The sequence below is a fragment of the Mauremys mutica genome, chromosome 11, assembly GCF_020497125.1.
Source record: "Mauremys mutica isolate MM-2020 ecotype Southern chromosome 11, ASM2049712v1, whole genome shotgun sequence".
Taxonomy (NCBI): domain Eukaryota; kingdom Metazoa; phylum Chordata; order Testudines; family Geoemydidae; genus Mauremys; species Mauremys mutica.
Window position 1 is genome coordinate 62,852,095 of NC_059082.1, and position 22,342 is coordinate 62,874,436.

Below are 22,342 nucleotides of genomic sequence, written 5' to 3' on the forward strand. Positions count from 1 at the left end.
CACTTGATTGTGGCATCTTTTTCTGGTCCCTGGTTCCAGAAGTTCCAGACAGTGCTTATTTTTTCCATGCTGCATCCTACAACACATGCTTCTACATAAGCTACCAGAAACACAAAAGTAACATTTAAAAGGCAAGATAATTTAAACACAAAAGAAGTGAAGGAGCAATACATTCATGCCACATCTTAGGGGAATGTCCCCATTCCATACAGTTCCTCTGACAAGATCTTCCTATTAAGCTCTGTGTGCGCAAGAGGGGTCTGACAAATTAACTTTTACAAGGTACAATATGAAATTAATCCGGGGGGGGGAAAATCAGAGGATTATTTAAAGTAATAAAAGTTACCAGATTTAACTTCAAAGGCAAGTTCTAACCAGGCACATCCTGTTCATGCTCTCTTTACTAAAATAAAGCAATTATGCTGAAGACATAGTTACTATAGTTATGATATGCATTTTTGCATGTCATTGATTTGAGTCACTGGAAATAAACGTTAACAAGGAAAACAGATAGTGCTGCTATGTTCTAATAGCAGAAATGCATCCCTATAAGAACTCAAATGCAAAATCCTTCAAGAAATGCTGTACAGCTGGTATCTAATCACTAGTTCACTAATCAGGGGAGCACCAAAACTTACATTCATAATTTACCACCCTCCAATACTACTCATAACCGTGAACATGCACATTGGTAAATCCCAAGTCTTTCTATTTCCTTGATCTGAGGTTTCTGGAACGATTACCATGTTCCAGGTCTAGTGCAAACTTAAAGCCAAAAAGAAAAGAAGTCTCTCTTTTCCAAATCTCTCCTTTAAACTTATTTCTAACATGAAGCATTCCTACAATGGTGCCTTCATCTCCACATCTAAACTGTTTCCCTGTGACATGATGTATGCACCCTGTATCTGTGTGGGCAGTGAAGGGGATAAATCACTGTACTGGAGCCATCAGGTTTGCAAGAAAGGGTCTTCAGCTGTGACTCAGTAAGACACAAGCTATAAAGTGTAGGGTGGGCAGGAACTGTTGAGCTAAAAAAATTTGAAGAACACATGGACGTGCTGATATGTCCTCCATGCTGGCCAGTGAGTACTGGGAACTTACTGCACTGGAGCTAAGAGGCAGAACTGGTTAAAGGCTTTGCTGCCTTATTTAAATTTTGTTGACACTGTCATGCCAACAGGGAATCCTTCTCATTGCCACAAGGAGAACCAAAACTTGGTTTGCTGGGATCCTGCCTCTTATTCCTTTTCTGTTAGAGGAAGAAGTACAGCTGTATTTGAACCTATTTGAGAAGAATGCAGGAGGAAGCACCAAGATGGGGATCCTGAAATTATTCCCAATCTGGAGGAGGAAAGCAAGCAGCTTTCTTGAAAAGGAATGTGATGAGTTAATAATCCCTTATTCTGGAGGAAAGGAAGCAATCCCTTCATGCACCTGAAGAGGTAGTTGCAAACTAAACTGGATAGGGATTATGTCTTTTGAAACCCATGTATGCTTATAACCATACATAAATAGGAAAAGTACTTAAAGATGTTGTATTAGAGTATTTTCTCTGCACGTGTAAAATGCCATATATGGTGGGATAGTTGGCACTGTCATCCTTCTCCAGTTTTTCTAATGCTTTTAACAGTGCTTTATATGAGTGTGATCCATGCTCATGTTCTCCATTCCTTTTAAAATCTGACAGAGGAAACACCACTTAACGTGGAAAGTACAATTTACATATGTATTATAATCTATTTGTGAACATGCTTTATAAAAGAACTCTATTAAACAATGCATATTTCATATTAAATTATCATAAAAAACAAGTTGCGGGGTTTGTGACTACAACACACTAACTATTCACTCCATGATACAGAAGTGTATGGAAGATGTAATTATGTATTTAAGAAAGTGTCTAGTGTTGCTCATTTTTCTTGACAGACTCTTGCATGTGATACACATTGATTTGTTTCATAACTGAGTATCTCCCCACAGGTTTATCCAGTACAACCATCTGAGCTTTTACTTGACAGGCCAAATTATCAGGACACTTAACGCTGTCTAGCAAATGTAACAGAAAGGCTTCTGTACCAGGCCTTAGTAATGAGACAGACAGGCCATCTAATAGTCATATTTTTGGATGAAAAAGCATTTTGTTCTAGTAGCATACTAGTTTTACAGCTCGCTTTGCACAATGACTGATTTCTTACAGGATTCTCCCTGTTGAGCTCACTTTGCCTATGTTGGGGTTTTATTTCTCTAAGAGAGTTGAACAATTTGTGAAAAGGAGTAAAAATCTGTGCAGAAATGTGTTTGTTGTATCACTTGTAATTTTGTACATATTTACTATTGCTTCCGCCCACTTGGTTTGCTTTTGCTAAGAGCCTTTGGAGAAGGGTTAACTGTTTCAGAATGCAAAGCACGCTGCTCCTCCTCCCTCTGATTCAGATTCTTTAGCCTGCGGCTTCTCCTGTACCCTACTCTTCCCCCCTCATAAAGGTATTAGAATATAAAGCTGCAATGGCCTCTTGTAATGCCAAGTTTGGTCAGTGCATTAGTACTAATGGGTGGGAGTGTTCAGTGCACTATACTGCTTGATCAGTTAATTGTTTGCTAATGGCACAGGTGGTATAAGCAGCCTCTCTCCAAACCATAGGTTCACTATATTGTATCATGCAGGGTAGCAAAGCACAAAATATAGGTGAAATTACATTCACACATGGCCTTTCACAAGTGATTGTCACTGAGATAAACATACCAACTGTAAAGGAGTAACCAGCACCCTCCATGTGAGCATCATTCAGGGCTGCAAGTTCTGTATGACTTCTCTCCTATACAGCATGCACAGGTGGGTAATTTAAAAAACACTCTGCCTCATTTTTTAAAATGCAATAATATTTTCAAAGTAGAGGCTAGTAACACTACAGCTCACAATATCATTACTGCTGTGTGGAGGGCAGCTATCTCTATACAGGTTGGTTTGTCCCACTAGCTTGTGTCAATGGTAAAAAAATCTTTCACAAATTTCGTTTTCCATAACTGCATATGTACTGAGAAAGAAAGACAACAACAAGAAGTCAAGGTAAAGAAGAATGAACATTATAATTGAACTAATCCCAGACGACTTCTGAGTCTTTCATAACACTGGGCCATACGGTGTAAAAGGGAAGCATTTTCTTGCCCATGGATAGTTTTGGTTGGTATTTTTGGTGTGGTAGTGGAAAAGAGAGGTTTGTCTGTACACTACCCATAACTGAAAGGATACTGACACCCAACATGTCACAGGGAAAAATAGTCTCCAGTTACTGTAAAACTTGTTTTCTGCTTTGTCTTCCAAATCTGTGTGCTTGCCGGAGCCTCTCTCTTTAGCACAAAACATTAGAGAGCAGGAAACTCCTTTAGTAGCTAATAATAAATGGATTTTGATAACACTGCAATGTGACAGAACTCCCCTCTGGGGTGGGGAGTGAGTGATTTTTCCCCATATAAAGTTTATTAAACACAATGATGGGAGCATGCTACAACAAGTTCTACATAAATCATGCTGCCACCACCATCTCCACCCATGTAATTTGCAAAGATGCATTTTTTCCTGCCCATGCTTATTTTTCCTTTTGTTAAATGAATTTCATTGTGGCCAAAAGGTGCAAGATTGATATCCTCTGGAAAGCAAAGACTCCCTGAACAGAATACACAAACTATAGCTAATGATAATGCAAACTTTCCACAATGTTCCAAAAGTGAGTTTCAGTTCTGTTCTGGAGTGACCACATCAAGGGGTCAGAAGGTAATTCTATCTACATAGCAAAGAAACAAAAGATGGAAAGGTTAATACTAGCAAGAAATGACATTGGAGATGATGGCTTGTGATGTACACATAGGATTACAAGGTTCCTGACAAAGATGGGACTGGGGTGAAAAAATCAGGCCCATATCTGGATGCTTATGCTCCCCTGAATTTTGAGGATGTTGTGATCTCATCTGCAGTTCAGAGACCCTTTATCAAGGCAATCAATTTTTTTTTGGCCCAACAACCTTGAATGATACAAGGGATATATCAGTTTGTCATGGCGAAGATGAAATTTAGTTAATGTATTGGAGAACTTGTCTAGATACAATGTTTTACTATCTGTTACACTGCAGAGCAACACCTGTGGCTGCTTCTCAGAAGGCTGCTTTACATTTGCCTTTCGTGTGAATTTTCCCAAAAAGTTGTTTACAAGCAGAAGTTGATAACTTAGTTTTAAAAATAACCTTGGAAATCAGTCTCTTATTTTTATGCTTTTTTGAGAAAATGACATTATCTCTGTATCAGACCTACCTGAGAGTTAGTGGGTGTAGAACCCAAAAGCAAAAAATTTAGGCTAGGACTTTCAGAAGAGTTTAAGGAAATTAGGTTCCAAAATCCTATTGAATTTCAATGGGAGTTAGACACTTCATTAAAATTGATCCAGAGATGAAAGTGGTCCATTACACCTACCCACACTAATGTATTGAACCCACTTTTTATGAGCAACATTTTACATGATCCACTATATAACAAAGCAAAAAAGTCAATAGGTCTATAAATATCTGATGTCTTTGTAAAGATTAAATATGGAGATAAACAACAGTAAACAGATTGGAGATGGGTCCAGACTAGAACCTAACACCTTCGAGTTTAAGAGTGTGTTACTGATCAGTCTCAATTATCAGAATCCAGATTCACATTTTCTTTCTGGGTCAGAGCCAGAAGCAGAAATGACCTGTATTCTGGTTGTAGTTTTGTGTATCCAAATGTGACAAAAACAGCTGTTATCACAAGACTCCAGCCCATTTGGGGCCCAATTTTTGAAAGAACAGGTCTCAAGATTTTGGCACCTTCAGTTCCAAATCTTAGCCCTTATTTCTCTGGACAGTCTTCTGAGCCAGATGCAAAACTGGGTATGAATGCAATGTTGAGTATGAGTTTTTAAACATACTCCAAATCAGATTCAGAGAAAGTTTTTTTAGCTAGAGAATTGCTGGATGTTTCCTGAAGGCTAAGCATTAACTAAGAAGATCAGAAAATATCCCTGGCTCTTGTCAGAAGAGCTTATTACAAAATTAAACACCACAGTTCTGGAGGACCACAGTCAACTTATGACAGAAGACTCTGAAAACACTGAATGTACAAGAAATTTTTTTTTAAAAAATAAGAAAAATATCTAGTATTCCAAGACCAAAACTACAGCTGAGATATATGGTAACGTATTTATTGTGCCCTAGACAAGCTGCTGAGCTGAACTTCAGATGCCTGGGTGGATCAGTAACTAAGGATAACCCAAAGTGCACTCTACTGAGAATCATGGATGCAACCTTGTAAGATCACACTATGTTACATAAATACCTCATTACAGCAATACTACCCTTCAAGCCCATTTACCAGAACTAGCTAATTATGACTCAGATACAAGAAAAATTACTTAAGGGGAAACAGGGTCTCTTTAAAGAAAGAACCAGGCCACTTAGCATCTTGAATTCTTCATCACCCACTGTTCTGAAGGTGTATAACTAGAAGGTCACATGCTTCCTCATGGATTTCAGTCATTTTTTTTTTACCTTCTTCTTGATTTTTTTTTTTTGGTTTGTTCTTTCCTGACCTTATCCTTCCCTCCTCCTCACAATGTTCCTTTCACACTTCACCATGCTTTCTATTTGCCTTTTCATTGCCTCTTTCTTGCCCCTCCCTTCCCAAGAGAAGGATTCCTGCTCCAACTGCCCAAATCTGTCAAAGAACATGCCAGAACCTTCTGATTCTAGCATTCCATCCTTTGCCAAAGTAAAGGGGAGCCAACCAACACACTCAGCTCTGTGCTAATAGTAGTATAACAAGGAAAGATATCACCCATATTCAAATTTTGAGACCTACAGTGTGTAGTTGAGTGCCCAAATTCAAGTACCCCATAGATGTTGATGCTTAGGTCCCTAGAGAAGGTATTTAAGGGCTGCTCTGGGTGTCAATATGATTACTTAGATGCCCAAAAGGAATATTTAGGTGTCTAACTTTCAACCATCAAGTTTGAAAATTGGGCTCTGACTGGGCCAGCATGCTCAACCTTTGGCTAAAAATTAAAACTGCCTGTCCACCTCAATTTCTTTGGGAACGCCTCTGAATGAGAAAAGGAATATATGATTTGCTTGCACAGCTTGCTGCTGGGTTAAATATTTCTGGCGCTCCATCTGGTCACACTTCAGACTGCACTTTGGAAAGCACAGGATGAATTCTCCCAAAGACACACAGTATGGGGCATAGCTGCCTTTCAGAGGCATGTACAAGTGAACTGAGGTGGAGGGCTACTTCCTGTTTTCAGCCTCAGGCTGGACATGGCTAGTCAGTTGATGCAGCCAGGATTTTTATGCGCCAGTCAGATTAGATCAGCTGCTTGTCCTTGAGGAGAGGGATGTACAAGACAACTTAATTTTAAAACAAATTATCAGGCTCTGCCTGGATCTGATGCTGGGTTTGTTTTGGAACAGAGTGGGACAGTTACAGCATGAAAGGGGGCAGTATTGTGGAGAAAACAAAGCTGAAAAGGTTGATGAGTGCCACAAAGTAAGAAATGCAGCTTGTTAGATGAACTGGAGAAAGAAAAATCCTTTAGATTTGCATGTTTATCAGAGGATACTAGAGTCTTATAGCATCACAGGACAGACAGACAATTACCATCTGGGACTAACATTTTACTTATGGGAAAAATCAGAGACCGATTGTAGACATGGTGCAGGGGGGAAAAACATGAAGCAGAAATACCACAGACATTTCAGTTTCATTGGTGACGGAATGAAGCTAATACAACAAACAATCTTTCACCCTTCCTCACTAGCATCTCACCAGACAGCCTGCACTTGAACACAAAGATGGGGTTCAGGGCTGGGGGCAGAGCTGTCAAGAAGCATCTTTTTGTACCACATTTCCATCAGAGCAAGGTAGAAAATCTTTCAGAAGTTAATGACCCCACATCTTCTATCCTACCCCCCAGCTTTGATGTGAGGTGGGAGAAGTGCAAGTGCAGAAGAGACAGCCAGTGGACGTATGTAGTGTTAATTCAACATAGGTTATGACTTTATCCTTAAAAGAATGCTCCACAGTCAGTTTGTACCTGGAGAAGACACTTCAGAACTTCTCTAACATCTTCAGACCCTGCATTCTGCCTTATACACTAATATACTGAGCATGTATGTAGGACATGTAGTATAATACTATATCTGGATTGATTCCATTGTTCAAAATGAGCCACTTTTCCTGTTACCCCAATTCCATCCATCCTCCTTATTTTCCTCCCATTGCAAAGATAATAGCGCCACTTCCCAAACAGACCCACACCCTAAAGGAGCTGCTCTATACTGGAATATCTCCCTAGCTTCTAAACGTTACATGACCAAATGCTGTGAATCTAATTCACAAAAAATATTTTACAGTAAAAATGTAACCTAAGATCGGGGGCGGGGGTGATTCAAAAGTTTTTTTTCCCATGGTCCTCCACATTTACATGGAAGGGAAGGTGCATATAGTGTCAGATCTTCATTAATAAGAACATTAAGACAAAATAATTGGCTTCTGTGGGTCCCTGAAAAAGAAAACAGCTGGCAGAGCCAAATAGATTATGCTAATACCAATATTAATGAAGTTCTGGAAGAGCCTGAATCGCTCCAGGGAAGGACTAGCGAAACGAGGCATGGTCACTTTGAAATAGCATTTCATCCGATTCACTGTTCAGCCATTTCTAAAGCACAAAGTTATTTATAGGTAATTCTAGCCATGTGCTGCAGACTGTACATAGCATTCATTAGCACACCATTGCAGCTTTACTCTCAAGCACAATACATTAGCAGTAAAGATTTAGGTCATTCTTTTAAAAAGTCTATTTTTGGAAGATATGCCATTTCTGTAAGAACAGCATTTTAGTCCTTTTATCGCTGCTGAGTAGAACTGCAAACAAATAATGCACCATAATGATTTTTTTTATATTCCTCCCTGCCAACATCCTGCTGTAATTACTCACATGTTCTGAATATGGAGCAGTGCTTTTCAGGTACTAGCAACATATGCCTACACAGCTTGAATCTGTACAGGATTTCTTAGGGATTCTGAGATGGATTCCCTCATCTTTATTTGTTACTGAGCATTGTTTACCAGTAAAGAAATAGAAACAAATTCTCCATGTTTACCTCAAAGATAAAAATCTTACTCCAGCAAGACCTGGAGTAAGGTGTGGTGATGCAATGCACAGGTTTGCAATAGAGCCTTTCTGGTGTGAATGAGAGTAAGAGTGGGGAGAATACACAGTTAATGTTTTGGGAGACTCCATGCTTACAGACTTGCCAGAGTCAAGTGAGGTCACTCTGCTGGATGGGCTGAAATCATCCAGAAATAAGGTAGGTACTAGGTGGGCTCATTAACCCATTGAAGTTACTTGGGCGATTTCCACGATGGGCAAGCAGCCTGGCAGGACCCGCCTAGAGTCACGCTAAGAATGGAAACTCTGGTAACTCGGTGGGAAGGGGGAAGTTTATAAATAGGACGGGGAAGGGGGGGGCTGAAGACTGAAGAACTCTGCAGTGGATCCGTGCAAGGAGCAGAAGGGCCAGCTGTAAGGACTGCATTCCAGGGCAATGGCTAGTTTTACTGGATTAGGCTGCAGACTCCCTCACCCCACTGAAAAAGGCGACTACTAGGAATTTGGCTTCCTTGTAATTGCTTGTAGAAGTTACTACCTGTGAAACGGATGGTATATGTGACTTGTCCAGCACCACATAGAAACTCAGTAGCAGAGGTAGGGATGAAGTCCAAGTCTCCGGGGGGAAAGGGAGGGGCATTCAACTGCCCTAACCACAAGACAAATCCTTTTCTTCCTGCAATCCCCTGCCTCAGTCACTACAAACCTAGACTCAACAAACAAGGCAGGGTTCCTACAGATAAGAGACTTCCTAGATAATGCCAATTCATCCCTAGTACCCGATGTTGTTGTAGCCATGAAATTCCCAGGATATCAGAGACAAAAGTGGGTGAGGTGATATCTTTTATTGGATCAACTTCTGTTGATGAGCGACACAAGCATTCAAGCTACACAGAGCTTTTCCTCAGGTAGACCTGAGGGCAAATATAGACCTGAGAAGGCCCTCTCTGTACCTCAGAAGCTTGTCTCTCTCACTACAGAAGTTGGTCCAATAAAAGATATTACTTCACCCACTCTGTCAATTCATCCCTTGAGCAGATCTGCCTTGTGCACTGAATAGGAAGGAGTCCTATGTAAAAAAACAAACATGGGATCATGAAATTAAAGGCTATAACATAATGTATATGCGCAAGGGGGCATATTAAGATTTCACAGGAAACATTCATTCTGGCATTTCCTAACTTGAGTGCTTGACTTTGCAACCTTTCAATCCTTAACTTTCTGTTTCCTAATTTTTTTATGGTCTAGTTTATTGATGAGACAACCATAACAAAAATTGAATGAAGCTTTTTGTCAATTTCCTTCATTTTTAACAGAAAGTCTTTTATATATGTGCTATTTAAATAAAGCGCACATGCATATTAGTTGTCTTCTATGTAACTATTATTGCCATTTGTATCTTTGTGAAGCTTCATATTTCACCACACAGTGCCATGTTGACCAATATAAGGAAAGTAATTAACTATATTCAAAACAAAACATTTTAATGCAATGTCAGTTCTACAGCAAATGATGCTTTTAAAAAAAAAATGTGACTGAAAATTGAGTTGAGCCCCCACATTTGTAAGCAGCAAATGAACCATGTACATGGAAGCAAGCTGGATTTTTGTATCCTGTTTGCATTTAACCCTTTGAGGGCAGTAACAAATGTTTACCCTTTGAAAGAAACAGAGTAACTTGCCCAGTTAAAAACCCAAAGGAGCACAGCAGGCACTTATCCAAACCTAGCCTGCTTTCATCACAGCTCCTCTGAGGACCGTTTATGGCTGTCCAAGGTAAATTAGTTACCACACACAGTCATTGACAGGACAACTAAGACAATAATGACTCTCCCCAAGTATGCTAACTAACTGGAGGGAGGGAGGGAGGGTTGAGTGGCTGATTATCTCTGATGTCACATTACTACTGCTCAGGCAGCCACGGCGGGAGGAAAATAAATCAGGCTTTTCTAGTGTTCCTTTTGTCCAACATTTCCTATAAAAGGAACATATGAACACAAGATACACATCAGAGCTGATACCACACACATGTTCGTTTGGTTCAGATTCCCCTTGGATTTCTTTTTTTAAATACAAAAAAAGGGCTCTGAAAAAAATAAAAAGTAAAGACCCTATAGAACAGAAGTCTGATGGTCTCACCAAAGGTAGAGCATAATATAGCAAAACCCTGAAAAGACTTATGCTCCAGTCTGTGCCACAGCAGAGAGGAAAGTTGAGGTACTGGTAAGGGGAAAGAATATCAGTATAGTGCTTTCCCCATTACAGTGACTCTGGGGAACTCTTATTGATTATATTTGTTGTAGCAAGTACCCTCGTCTACTCAATGTCCTCTCACCACATACCTGAGACCACCCAACCCTAGGGAAAAGCTGTAAAAACAGCAACTTTGGGTCTACTGCTAAAGTTAAAAGGGGAGTTTTTCAAAGGTACAAAGGACTCAAGTGCCCAACAAAATGTAAGTTGGTGGGAGTTAGGCACCTGCCTCTCATATGAGCCTTCACAAACCTCCCCCAACGTTCAAATCATCCAGAGATTAATACTATGATTAGTACTAACCACGATTACTTTTGCAGGTCTGCCTTAGGCTCAGCTCTGATTCGTTGTTCCCTCCAGCACAAAGGATAGTGCTAATCAGCGACCAAAGAGCCTCTTTATAGTAAAGTATTTATTTAGCACATCCATCTAAGAGAAACACAATCCTAAACACAATAAAAATAGACTTCATGCAAATCTAGTTATTTCCTAAGGTGTATCAATCCCTGGATCCGGGAGGGCCCAATTCCTTTAGATTCTCTCTGCATAGTGTCCGAGTCAGCCTGGCCTCCTAGATAGCGTCTGGCACTTGAAAACCCTTCACTCCCTTTCCTACCCTCTGAATTTTGTAATTCAAGTGTTCTTTTGATCTCCAAGCACCCAGTCTGGCAAAGTAATTAATTATGTCACTTTGGCCCGGAGCATGGAAGTGAACCATTGTGCTGTAATTGCTGCTCTCCCTCTCCGCACCCCCCCCACAGCTGTTTGTTGGGATGTTTTTATCTACCAAATCATCATGTTACCTTCCTGTACAATGCTCATTAAATTCAAGAATTGCAAGCATGTAACAAACATTCTACTACCCCCAATATAAGTTAGATCCATAGAGTCACAGAAGTTTTAATAATCAGTTATACAGTAACTTACCTAATTTACAAGGTCACTATGTTCATACCATTATTACATATTGGTATTCATATGTAAGCAGAGTCAGGATGAGCCCCACCCTGACATCTGGTGGTAAATTATGGGGAGTGCGGAAAGTGTTGCATTGGTATTTCGGTTATTTGCATGGGCACTCCCAACCCACTTAGCATACCGCAAAGCAGCATGGGATGGTTACTTTCACAGCTGTGGGAGCCCCCAATTTCGTTGTTATTGGGGCAGGAGGAATGAAATGTTGTCACCCTGATTGGGTAACTGGGGAACTACAAAATTGTCTTGTGATGGGGGGTTTCATTGTCAGCTGGATAGCACTTGCTAGATGGGGCACATGGGTTCCAAAACCCATTGAGAAGAGAGAGGCTGGGGACAGATATCTGTACTGGGTGGTGCAGGCTTCTTGTGTGAGCCAGATGCACCAGTTCCACCTGTGCCTCTCTCCACTGTGGAATGTCAGAGTTAATGTTTGATTCCCTTAAGAATCTAGATACAGGTTACTGAGCTGAACTCACTGGCACTGGGGCTCCCCTACTATGAGCTGGAATGACTAAGAGCTGAAATCACTAAAGAGCTGAACTTGCTGAGAGCACTGAGTACTGTGCTTATGAGTGGGGGAGCCTGAAGCAATACCATGGAGCAGAGCAGCTGGCAGAACGGAGTGGAGCAGTTTGTGCAGCCCTGGGTGAGTGGAGCCAAGCAGCTCGCGAGGACGGCCGGAGCAGATCACAGGACAGCTGGTGGACCAGAGCAGCCCACAGAGCCAGCGGAGCTGAGCGGTGGCGGGGACGGCTGGTGGAAGCAGAACCCCACGAAGAGGCAGGGCAGTTGGCCCCGAACCATGTAAGGTGCCCCTTTTCTACCCAGGCTGGGGAGGGGGACCTCTGCAAAGAGACTCTTGAACTCTGGGGCTGCACTGACCCGGGACAGAGACTTTTGGATTGTGGGACTTTTGGGACTGTGGGTGATTTGGGGGGTTGCTGGACTCAAGGGCCCAGAAAGAAGGACACGGCCCAATTTGCTGGAGTGGGTCTTTGCTCACGGTTTGACCCATGATCTCTAGTTAAGGTATTTTCCAAATTTAATGCTTGTTGTTGTTTATCTTATGTAATTAAACCTTTTCTGCTACACCAAGAGTCTGTGCTTGCGAGAGGGGAAGTATTGCCTCCTTGAGGCGCCCAGGGGTGTGTGTAAGATTTTCCCAGGTCACTGGGTGGGGGCTCGAGCTGGTTTTGCATTATGTTGTGGGGAAGGGACCCCTAGGTATTGAACCCGGCCCTTGCTGCTATCGTTTCGGCCCGGCAGAAGGGTTACACATATATTAATATACATTAGATCCACCTATGCTGCAGTATGCACTTGAAACCACCACACCAGAAGTGGGAACAGTTTAATCGGCTCGGAAGGAAAGCTTCTATGCCAGGCTATTTTAAGTTTGTTTTGTAAGCAGAAATTGCAAAATTCTGATTTCTCACAGTCACCCAACAAGAGTTCCATTGTCAAAAATGGTAAGTTTGTTTTTTCAGTGTTGCCAAGGGAAAGAGCAGGCACGTATTAATGTTTGCAAAGTGTTTGGAAATTCTGAGATGGCATTTCTTTGGAAGGGCAGTGGAATAATTACGAGTCAGGCGGCAACTGGGTAGCAGCCAGGAACTGGAAAGGAGTCACCATTTGGAAGGGTGTGAGTATGTTACTGAGATGCATCTGGCTTCCGTCTGCCTGACTGCTACAAAGAAAAAAAAATCCTGTAATGGGTACTTATATAACTGGATGTTATGGGTCTTGCCTTTCAAAACCCCAAAGAAAGCAGCACCCAATCTGCCCAACTACAGGAGAAGTGATGGATATCTAGGTGGGTTGACCCTAACCTAGAAGGTGTGTGTGCACGCGCGTGTATACACACACACTGCCATCACCATTATATCAAGGTGCTTTACAATAACTAAAAATGCAGACATTAAATATCCATCTCCAAGCCTATTCTCTCTCTGCTTTCTCCTCCTAGACTGGAAACAAGACGATCCATTATACCAGTTGTGATGTTCTAGATAATGTAAAGTCCTGCCCACCTTCAATCTAGACAGACCACAAAAATCATGTCATGCAGGCTATCAAATAGCCATTGGATATGAATTATTTGAACCAGCAACTATAGAGGCGGGAGAACATATATTCCTGGCCAAACCCCAGTGGCTCATATATCTTAGGAGTTTGATAGTACTGCCCATCACCACAGTATCTGAGAAACTTCCACATGAAGTCAATAACAATAAGCAAAATCCCTAATAGACTTTATGCAGCCTCTGGCTCTTTCTTCATTTTAAAAGTAAAATCTCTGCTTGAGGTAGGGGTTTTGGTTTTGAGATTGTTTTGTTTAAGGGTATATTGTCATAAGCTCAACTTGCCAAAAAGAGGTTTAAAATCTTAACACATAGATGCTGTGTCCCGCTAACATCAAAGCTACATGTACAGATCAAGGGGAGACAACAACTCAAAATTTCTCTCAATTTCCTGAATATTGCAATTGCTATTTTCAACTGTACAGTGCAAACATTGTTTTAACAGGTTTCCTTTTTTTCCTAATATAATTAAATGACATATTGCAAAGAGCTTTTTAAGCCGTGGATGTAAGCCTTCGGAGTCGCTCTCCTGAGGATTCAGCTGTCTGCCTGAGGTATGAGGAGAGAATTAAAACTCCAAAAAGGGTAAAAGTACCCAAAACACAAGCTCTTATAAATGCTCTCATTTTAAAATGTAAAATGAACACTTCTCTAGGAGGCAGTAATCTCATATATTTTATGGGTTTACCAGTAGAATGGGTTTTCTGCAGCTCTTGAGATGCAGTCTGCTGTACTCCCATAAGAACCCCAGGGTATGTTACCATTCCCAAAGCTGATCAGACCAAATATTTGGATTTTCTTCAGCACACTTGCCCTCAAGATTTGCCAAAGCCTAAGTTACATTTCACTCAATTTGCCAAATTTGGTCATTAGTGATCTGCTAATAGCAGATCGACAGAGATATAACCTCCTTAGCCAATATGATGGCTAGATTTGGGGAGACTTCCAGACCAATAAAATAAGAATACTTGGATTATGCAGGGGGTTCTCTCAAAGCTCTTTACATAAATGCAAAATTATACTCCAACACACACATGTGCAGCAGGCATCATTATCCATGTTTTATAAATATGTGAACTGAGGCACAGAAAGGCTGAGGGACTTGCTTGCAGTCAGATGGCCAATCAGTGGCAGAGTCGGGAACTGGAGCTCCAGGATTCCAGTCCTAACAAACTCAGGGTAAGAAATGAGAATTATTTTGCACCTCCAGAGTACCATTTAAAGTATAAAACCAGACATTTTAGAAGACAAAATTTCCAAACTGGGAAATTAACTTGTTTTTTTTCAAACTACAGATATTATCAGTAGGGAGATGATAAAACAACAGTTATTACACTGCTGCAAGTGAGCAATTTTTTTTTAATTTGTTTTTATTCATAAGTACTCATCTCGAACCAGAGATATTAAATCCACTAGGGAAAAACTATGCTTCATCGCTCTCCACTTGCTTTCTCGCAAACCCCTCATAATCTTCGACCCACAGTTAGTAAACAGTGTGCATGCTTAAAAACTAAAATAAGCAACTACAACAGGCAGCATACAGATTGTAATCCTATTTCCCCAGTTAAGGATAGAACTGCTAAAATCTGGGCTAATCCTTTCAATCCTTGGTCAAAACCAGACCCTTGTGCAATTTAAATAACATGCCAAAGTTACATTTGCTTATGGTGAGGATTTGATTAAGCCAAAAGTTAAGGTCTTGGGTAAGGACAGAAGTAAAAAGTACTGCTTTTAAAATGAAAGTAGTCCATTTCTGCTGACAGATATTTTAAACACACATGAGTAATTCTATAGCTGAAGAAACTGAGGTTATATTAGGAGGCCACCTCAGACTGAACATGAGTTCATGACAAAGCTGAGAAAAGAATCCTGGACATTCTGACATGTTCTTTAGTCACAAGATCCTTCTTTTGAAAGGATAAATTATTTATCTTCTATTAATAAGACCACAGACTGACATTAAGTATATTGCTTTTTTTTAAAAAGCAATATACTTGAAGATGTACATATAATATTCACCTCATTGTTATGTTTGTTCTTTGTATTCAAACATTTATTTATATTTCTATTAAAAGAAATCAAATATGCAAAAACTGAAGATTCACGCATTTTAAAAGGCTAAATGTGGAAACTGTAAAATTCCTTTTTCCCTTTTGAAAGGGGAACTAGGAAAATGTCACCGAATCTTCTAAAAGCAGTTTTGTGTTTGAACTTCCTTCATATATTTCATTAAGCCTACACACATCAACCTGGGTTAAATCTAAATGATAACAAGTGTCCTGAATTTGCTGACACAAGCCTTCCTTGGACAACTGGCATACAGCCTGCAGTTCATGTCTGCTTTTCTTGATGAAATATATGTGGTCACCTCAAGACCCAGAACAACAGGGTTTCCCTTGAGCTTATAAATGCCACATCTGCAGGCTTCCATAGTACATGATGCTGTATGCTATTACCTCAGGAGATAGAACAGAAGTGGGAGAAAATGTTTCAAAACTCAAGTCTGTAAGCTTCATAGTACCAGAACAGCAGAGCCAGATCTATCTTCAACCTCCACACCAGGATACCCAGAGGCTTCAAACATTACTGCATAAGCATGTTTCTGCAGTTTGTTATGCCGAATCTTGAAGTCCTTACTCAGGCAAGTCTCTCACTGAAATCATTTTGGGATTTGGCTTTGTCAGTGAAAAAGGATTGGTCAAACTTGTCTGCTGGATATAGAAAATCACCAATTTACTGTACTTATTCCACATACAGAACAATCAGTGATAGAAATCTAAGTAGTCACTGATTATTTCAAAGCATTTTTGCATCCTTCTGGAAAAGGTTTTGCAGGTACAGAGGAACACTTTAGGTTCCACTAAAATGCAGCTACCTCTAGGATGGAACAGAAGAGCTATTTAACAGCAGCATTTTATGACAGGTTATGAAGACCAATATCCAACTGAAACTTCAAGAGACCATAGACCACAAAATCTAATTACAAAATGAAATTGAAGTTTGGCCAGGACATTACGGTTATCACAAGCAATTTATAAAAACTGCCAGATCGTTAATGACATAAAACCGGGGATCTGTGCAGTCATTTGAAAAACAGTAGCCCCAGTAGCATAGTAGCTTCTAATATACTGGAGCATTTCTTTAATGACTACTCTTCGAGGTAGTGAGGTCTTATTCTAATAGCTAGCACTCACACAACATGTTCTAATCCCAGGCTCTTACAGCTGCCATGTTCTCTAATGCAGTCTCTAGAGCACTGCTAAAGTTCTGTTTACAGGAAGCACGAACTCAGTGCATTATCAGACAGATTGGCACTGCCTCTTTATACTTACGTATTCAGGAACATTTTTAGTCTTTAAAAGATTATACTGCAAATCAGTTAACATTAGCTTGCTCAAAGCCTAATCATGGCTCCCTTCATTCACACTGAAACCCACAGGACTAACTCTTGTGACCGAGGTGAGTGGGATTTTATCCTTTACTTGGTACTTAATGAGCTAATATCTCATCACTATTTGGGGTCCTCTTCCTCTCCTTCTTTGATGGCAACTGTGAATATTAAGCATAGGGAAGCACAGTTCATATATTGATAACTGTAGCTGCCTTTGCTGTAAAAGGCAAGAGGATTGTTAGTTTCCCTTCTGGGATGTCACAAAGTGTTTCACACCCACACTTTCTTACTGTGCAAGGTAATGAGGGAAACAAAGATTCTCTCTCCACACTCCCACTTCCCCCACACAAGTCTGCAATCTTTTGAGGCGCAGCATTCACTGAAGCCAATTGAAAGCAATAGGACTTTTGCTTGAATACAGATTGCAATATGGGGCCTTGATATTTTATTATTGGCAGATATATCTCCTGATAAGACCTGATCACTGACGCTGGTGTAAATCATGATTAACTCCACCCACGTCAGAGTCACAATGGTGTAAAGAAGAGGAGAATCAGGCCTAGATGTGATGAATATGCCTTTGTGTACAAACAAATAGTATCAGCATAAGCAAGCACACAGTAAAAGAAATGTATAAAGATTTCCCTTGCCTCCAAAAGATGCCTATGCCTCAACTGGCAGCTGTTTCCAGTATAAATAATCCCTGTATCACTTCCCAAAAATTCTAAATTTTGAAACAATTCAGAGATCTTTTTAAGGTGTTTGGTTTTTTGAGTAGTGGAGAGTATGAAAACCTAATTTCACATCTTGAGAAAGACCACCATCCTCCCCTACTTTTCCACTTCTAAACTACTGTGCAGTACTCCTCAAACCTCATTTTTTATTTTATTTTTACTTGCCCTAATTCATTAGCACTATTCAGTATCATTTTGCTTACTCTCAGATCACTAGAAATGTTGCAGTAATTCCCATGCTTTCAAAATGGTATTAGATAATTACAGAGAAGCAGGGTAATCAGATTTTTAGCATATTAGGTTACCCAGTCTTAAGATACAGGCATGCAAAGGAGGAGTTTGTGTGCTATTTTTAGGCTCTGCAAATTGTTACCACAGAAGAAGAGAGCATATATACTACCAGATGAGCATAGCTAGCAGACATTGCAAACTCACTTGCTGACTTTACTCAATGTGAGAAATTAAATTCACACAAATCTGTACTTGTCACCTGAAACAAATATACTGAACCTACAATAAGAAATAAAAAGTCTTCCCACACTCCCTGCTTTGAAGACCTGCATATATCATCGTGCTGTGTGGTAGAAAACATAAGGTCATACTACCAAAATTAACATGTATTTAGTTCATGATTCATACTTAGTCCGTAAACTCTGGTAAGATTATGACTACTTACCTTACAAGGATTTTATTTAATAAATGCTGGTAAGCGTCTGGCTTGGGATAATATCTGCATCACTGAAATGGCAAGATACTCAACCTGGATTCTCATGCATGACATAAGAGATTGTAGAGGAAATCATGACAACCTGTCTGATATCCAGAATAGCAACTTTTCTTCTTTAAATTAGCATTCTTCTCTGCCATCAAATCCTCTGAAGCCCTAACAGCAGGTTGAAAGTAAACCAACATAACAAGCAAAATTCCTATCCTATGAACTGAGAATTTAGTTGTAAGGGAAAAAAGGGCACCATAAAAATACATTCAAATAACAGCTCCTAGATGCTACATTAATAGCCTGCCCCCCCTTAAATAGGCTAATAGTAGAAACATTTTGAAATGAACATACACAGCACTCTGTAATAGAGGAGGACAGGTATGGTTGCAAGAAAGCTTATTATGTCCTGTAAATTGGAGAAATGGTTAGAAAACCTTTAGGTCTTCTATAAAAAGGAGAGTAAGAATATATTAGTGCCGGAGAAGTAAGCCACAAGTTAGTCAATGCTTCTTCCGAAAGATAATGAAGGTAAGCCTCAAAAGATTCAGAAGAGCCCTGAGACAGTACAACGGCTGGGACTATGACAAAGAATACCAGGGAGAAATGAAATAGGAGCTTACAAAGGTTCCCAAAAGCTTAAGAGCCAGGAATATGGATAGAAGGTACTCTAAGGGTCCGCACTGAAGGCTTTATTCTGAGATAGATTTGTGTGTTTTGGTTTTCTTAGGTTTATTTCTACAATAAAACTTCCATATGATTTCTTGCTATAAGTTATTCCCGTTTAGGGTTTACCACTATCTAAATTCTCTATTGAGTTTATCCTAAGCCTCTATTTGTTTTAATTCCCCACCCTCTATCCCCAAATATAAATATCTTTTGACTCAAACATGTGCAACTCCATCTGGTTTGCCCTCCCAGAGAAGCCTTCTCATTTGCTCCAACTAATCCAGTCTTCTCATTTTGGTGAAGCTGCTGCCTTTGTCCTATGCTCAGGCAGCCAAGAGACTCCCGGCACTTCCCCGTCGGATACATTCCTCTAAGGCCATGCATTGGAAATTGCTTACCGCCCTTCCAGGATGCTGAAAGAAATGCTAATGGAATCAGTAGGCAGAAGGAAAGCTGGCTTGGCCAGGGGACAGACTTCAAAGGCTTGGGAGAATAGGACTAAACCATTTTAGTGAAATGAAAGAAAGGGATAGCCAAGAATAGAGTAGAAAGGGTGGGATGAAGAGAAAAAAGGATATGTCTTGGAAACAGCTATTTGGGGGAAAGAGGATCTGGAGCTGGGTGGATAAGAAGGGCAGTGTAAGCAGTTGTACTCACTGCCATCAGATCATGGTGTTCCTGGGGTCTTCATCTCCAACACCTGCTGCCAACTGCATCATTGCCCCTGCAATGGCCTGTCTCTGGCTATGTCTTCCATGGCCCAGCCCTCCAACCAGGACAGGTCATTCCAGTTCAGATCCCTCCTGGGGTAACGAAAGTCCAACTAAAACATCCATACCAACATCCAAACAGAAAATCCTTCTGCCCACTGCAGGCTGTGTTGATGTCCCTCTGCCTGTTGCCCCTGGTCCCAGGGACTGCAGAGCTGTTCTTTGTTCCTTCGGCTAAGCATTGCTTCCAAGGGCTTTTCCCTTGGAGGCTGTTCTTCCTAGGAGGTTTTCCTCCTGCCTTTAGGGTAACCAACAGTCTAATCACACAAACCCAAACACTCTTGCTCCGCCCCCTGTCCCGCTCCATCTCAGAGACCCTGCCCCACCCATTCTCTGAGGCCCTACTCTGCTCACTCTATTCCCCCATTGCTTGCTCTCCCCCACTCTCACTCACTTTCACTAGGCTGGGGCAGAGGTGCAGGAGGAGGTGAAGGCTCTGGCCTGGGGCCAAGGAGTTCAGAGTGTAGGAGGGGGCTTCGGGCTGAGTCTGGGGCATGGGTTTGGTGTACAGGAGGGGGTGCAAGCTCTGGGAGGGAGTTTGGGTGCAGAAGGGGGCTCAGAGCTGGAAGCCTGCCTTAGCACTGTTGCGCTGCTGGACTTTTATGGCTTTTTAAGTGTCCCAGTTTGGCTACATTAGTCTCCAGGAGATAGAGCCTGATTCTGGGACACTCCCAGTGAAACCAGGAGGATTGGCAACCCTGCCTGCCTGCCTTGCCTCTTTCTCCCCTGGGATGCTGGCAGCTTCCCACTTTTTATAGTACCCGTCTCAGTGCTCCCACAGGATCAACTCCCTGTGGTTCTTTCAAGCCTGCCTTCACCAGGCCCTGCCTAGAGAAAAAGAGCTCTCCTTTCTCCAGCTACATAGTCCTTCCTGACCCTTTTACAGCTGAGGTAACTAATAGTAACTAAGTCACCACATCAGGATCAGCTGGAGGCTGTCTGCTACATCATCACAGGCAATGTTGAGCTGACTCCCCTTGAAGGACCAGCCAGCCTGCGACAGACCCTTTCAGTGAGGCACAGCTCAGTTTAGTTAACGATTCCTTTTTGGTAGTCTCCAAACTGATTTGCTACCAACCAAGGGGCAGCTTTAATTTCCTGAGCCAGCAATTGCCAAATGTGTTCTGAACCAGAACTCTTCATTTTCCTGTAGAAACCTTTTTATTCCATTTTCAACACACACTCTGATACCAGTCTTATTACATAGTTTGAAACCTGGTACAGCTCATGTACCATATAATGGGCATTATTCAATCATCCATATGAACCTCAGCGACTAACAAGCCTAGGGTCAGCTCTGGTAAATTTTCAGCCATTTTGCAGATACATTTTTACTAGTCAGAACAGTTAAGTGGAGAAAGTAAGGAACAGGGACTTAAGAGGCAACAGAAAAATAGCAAGCTAGTTTCTTTCCTCCAAAGATGAAGATGGTCATCCAACAAATTGACAGTCATCAGTGGCCTAATATTCAGTTTCCTTAAGGTTGATATTGTTCATCTGTTTTCATATGATGAATGTACTGGTCCCCTCTCTTCCCAGCGAGGTGCTTGTAAACACATGTCCTTTTTGCTAGGGCAGCCCCTCATACCCAGATGCAGCGTTGTTTCTCACACTCCCTCTGGCAACCACTTCCTCAGCCACAACAGTCCATCCCAGCCAAACCCTTCTTTGTACTGCCTTCTTGGGTATTCTGTGGCTCTGCTCGCCCGTCAAGTCACAAAACAGTTTGATTGCCTTCCAGGGTTCAACAACAAAAAAAGTCCTTCTCCCTTTCTGGGCTTCTTCCTCGTTCCCTGGTCCTCACACAGCATACCTTTGTGCACCTTTTCACGCAAGGGCCCCACCACAAGAGTTAACCCTACTCCTTCAGCTCTGATGCCTGGTCACAGCCAGCCCTGCTCTAACAGGCCTTCCGCCGAGCCCTTCCTATAGAGAGTTCCTTCTCCCTACCACCTCTCTCTCCTGGATCTACACTTTGAGCTGAGATCCTTAGACAACCTTGCTCCACGTCCTCTGGCCAGGAGGCGATTAATCAACCACTTCCCAGGTGCAAGGCATAACTAATTAGGTATTTACCCTTACCTTGCAGGTGATGGGGCTAAGCTCATCACAGTTCATCATACAATTTAGATATTTCTGCCAACACAGTTTACACAGAACACATAATTAGTGTCATACAAAAAACAACATGTAATTTAGCTGGTAATTATATGTTTCTGCAACTGCTAAAAGCAACTCATTATAGGAATGTTGTGCACTTAAAATAGATTACCTTAATTCTATTTTCTGTTTATTCCAACTATAACTGTCTCTCCTAATTGTATTGTAAGTTGTGTTGAGCTGGAAGGTCACTATAAAATCCTTGCTCTTTTGGATTTCATAGTGGTTTTACACGTGCACAGGCTTCCCACTAGATAAAAATCAATGCAGTGAAAATGAAAATATTCTTATTGTTAATTCTAGTCATGTGAAGACACAAACTGGTAATGCAAATGGTCAAAACTTTATACTAAGAAATCAAAGTAAAATGTACTGTCTTGAAGCAGAAATTAAAGAAAACACTCTAGAA

General features: G+C 41.1%; 1 protein-coding gene across 1 annotated transcript in view; it reads right to left on the reverse strand.

The window, feature by feature from the left end:
* GRIN2A (glutamate ionotropic receptor NMDA type subunit 2A) overlaps positions 1 to 20,625 on the reverse strand; it is a 264,715-nt gene extending 244,090 nt beyond the window's left edge. Inside the window, exons 1-2 of the mRNA XM_044978610.1 lie at positions 20,535 to 20,625; positions 19,661 to 19,806 (exon numbers count right to left, since the gene is read on the reverse strand). Of these exons, the coding sequence (XP_044834545.1) occupies positions 19,661 to 19,666 (6 nt within the window). The 5' untranslated portion in view covers positions 19,667 to 19,806; positions 20,535 to 20,625. The remainder of the gene's footprint in view (positions 1 to 19,660; positions 19,807 to 20,534) is intronic.
* Positions 20,626 to 22,342: the final 1,717 nt, after the last annotated feature.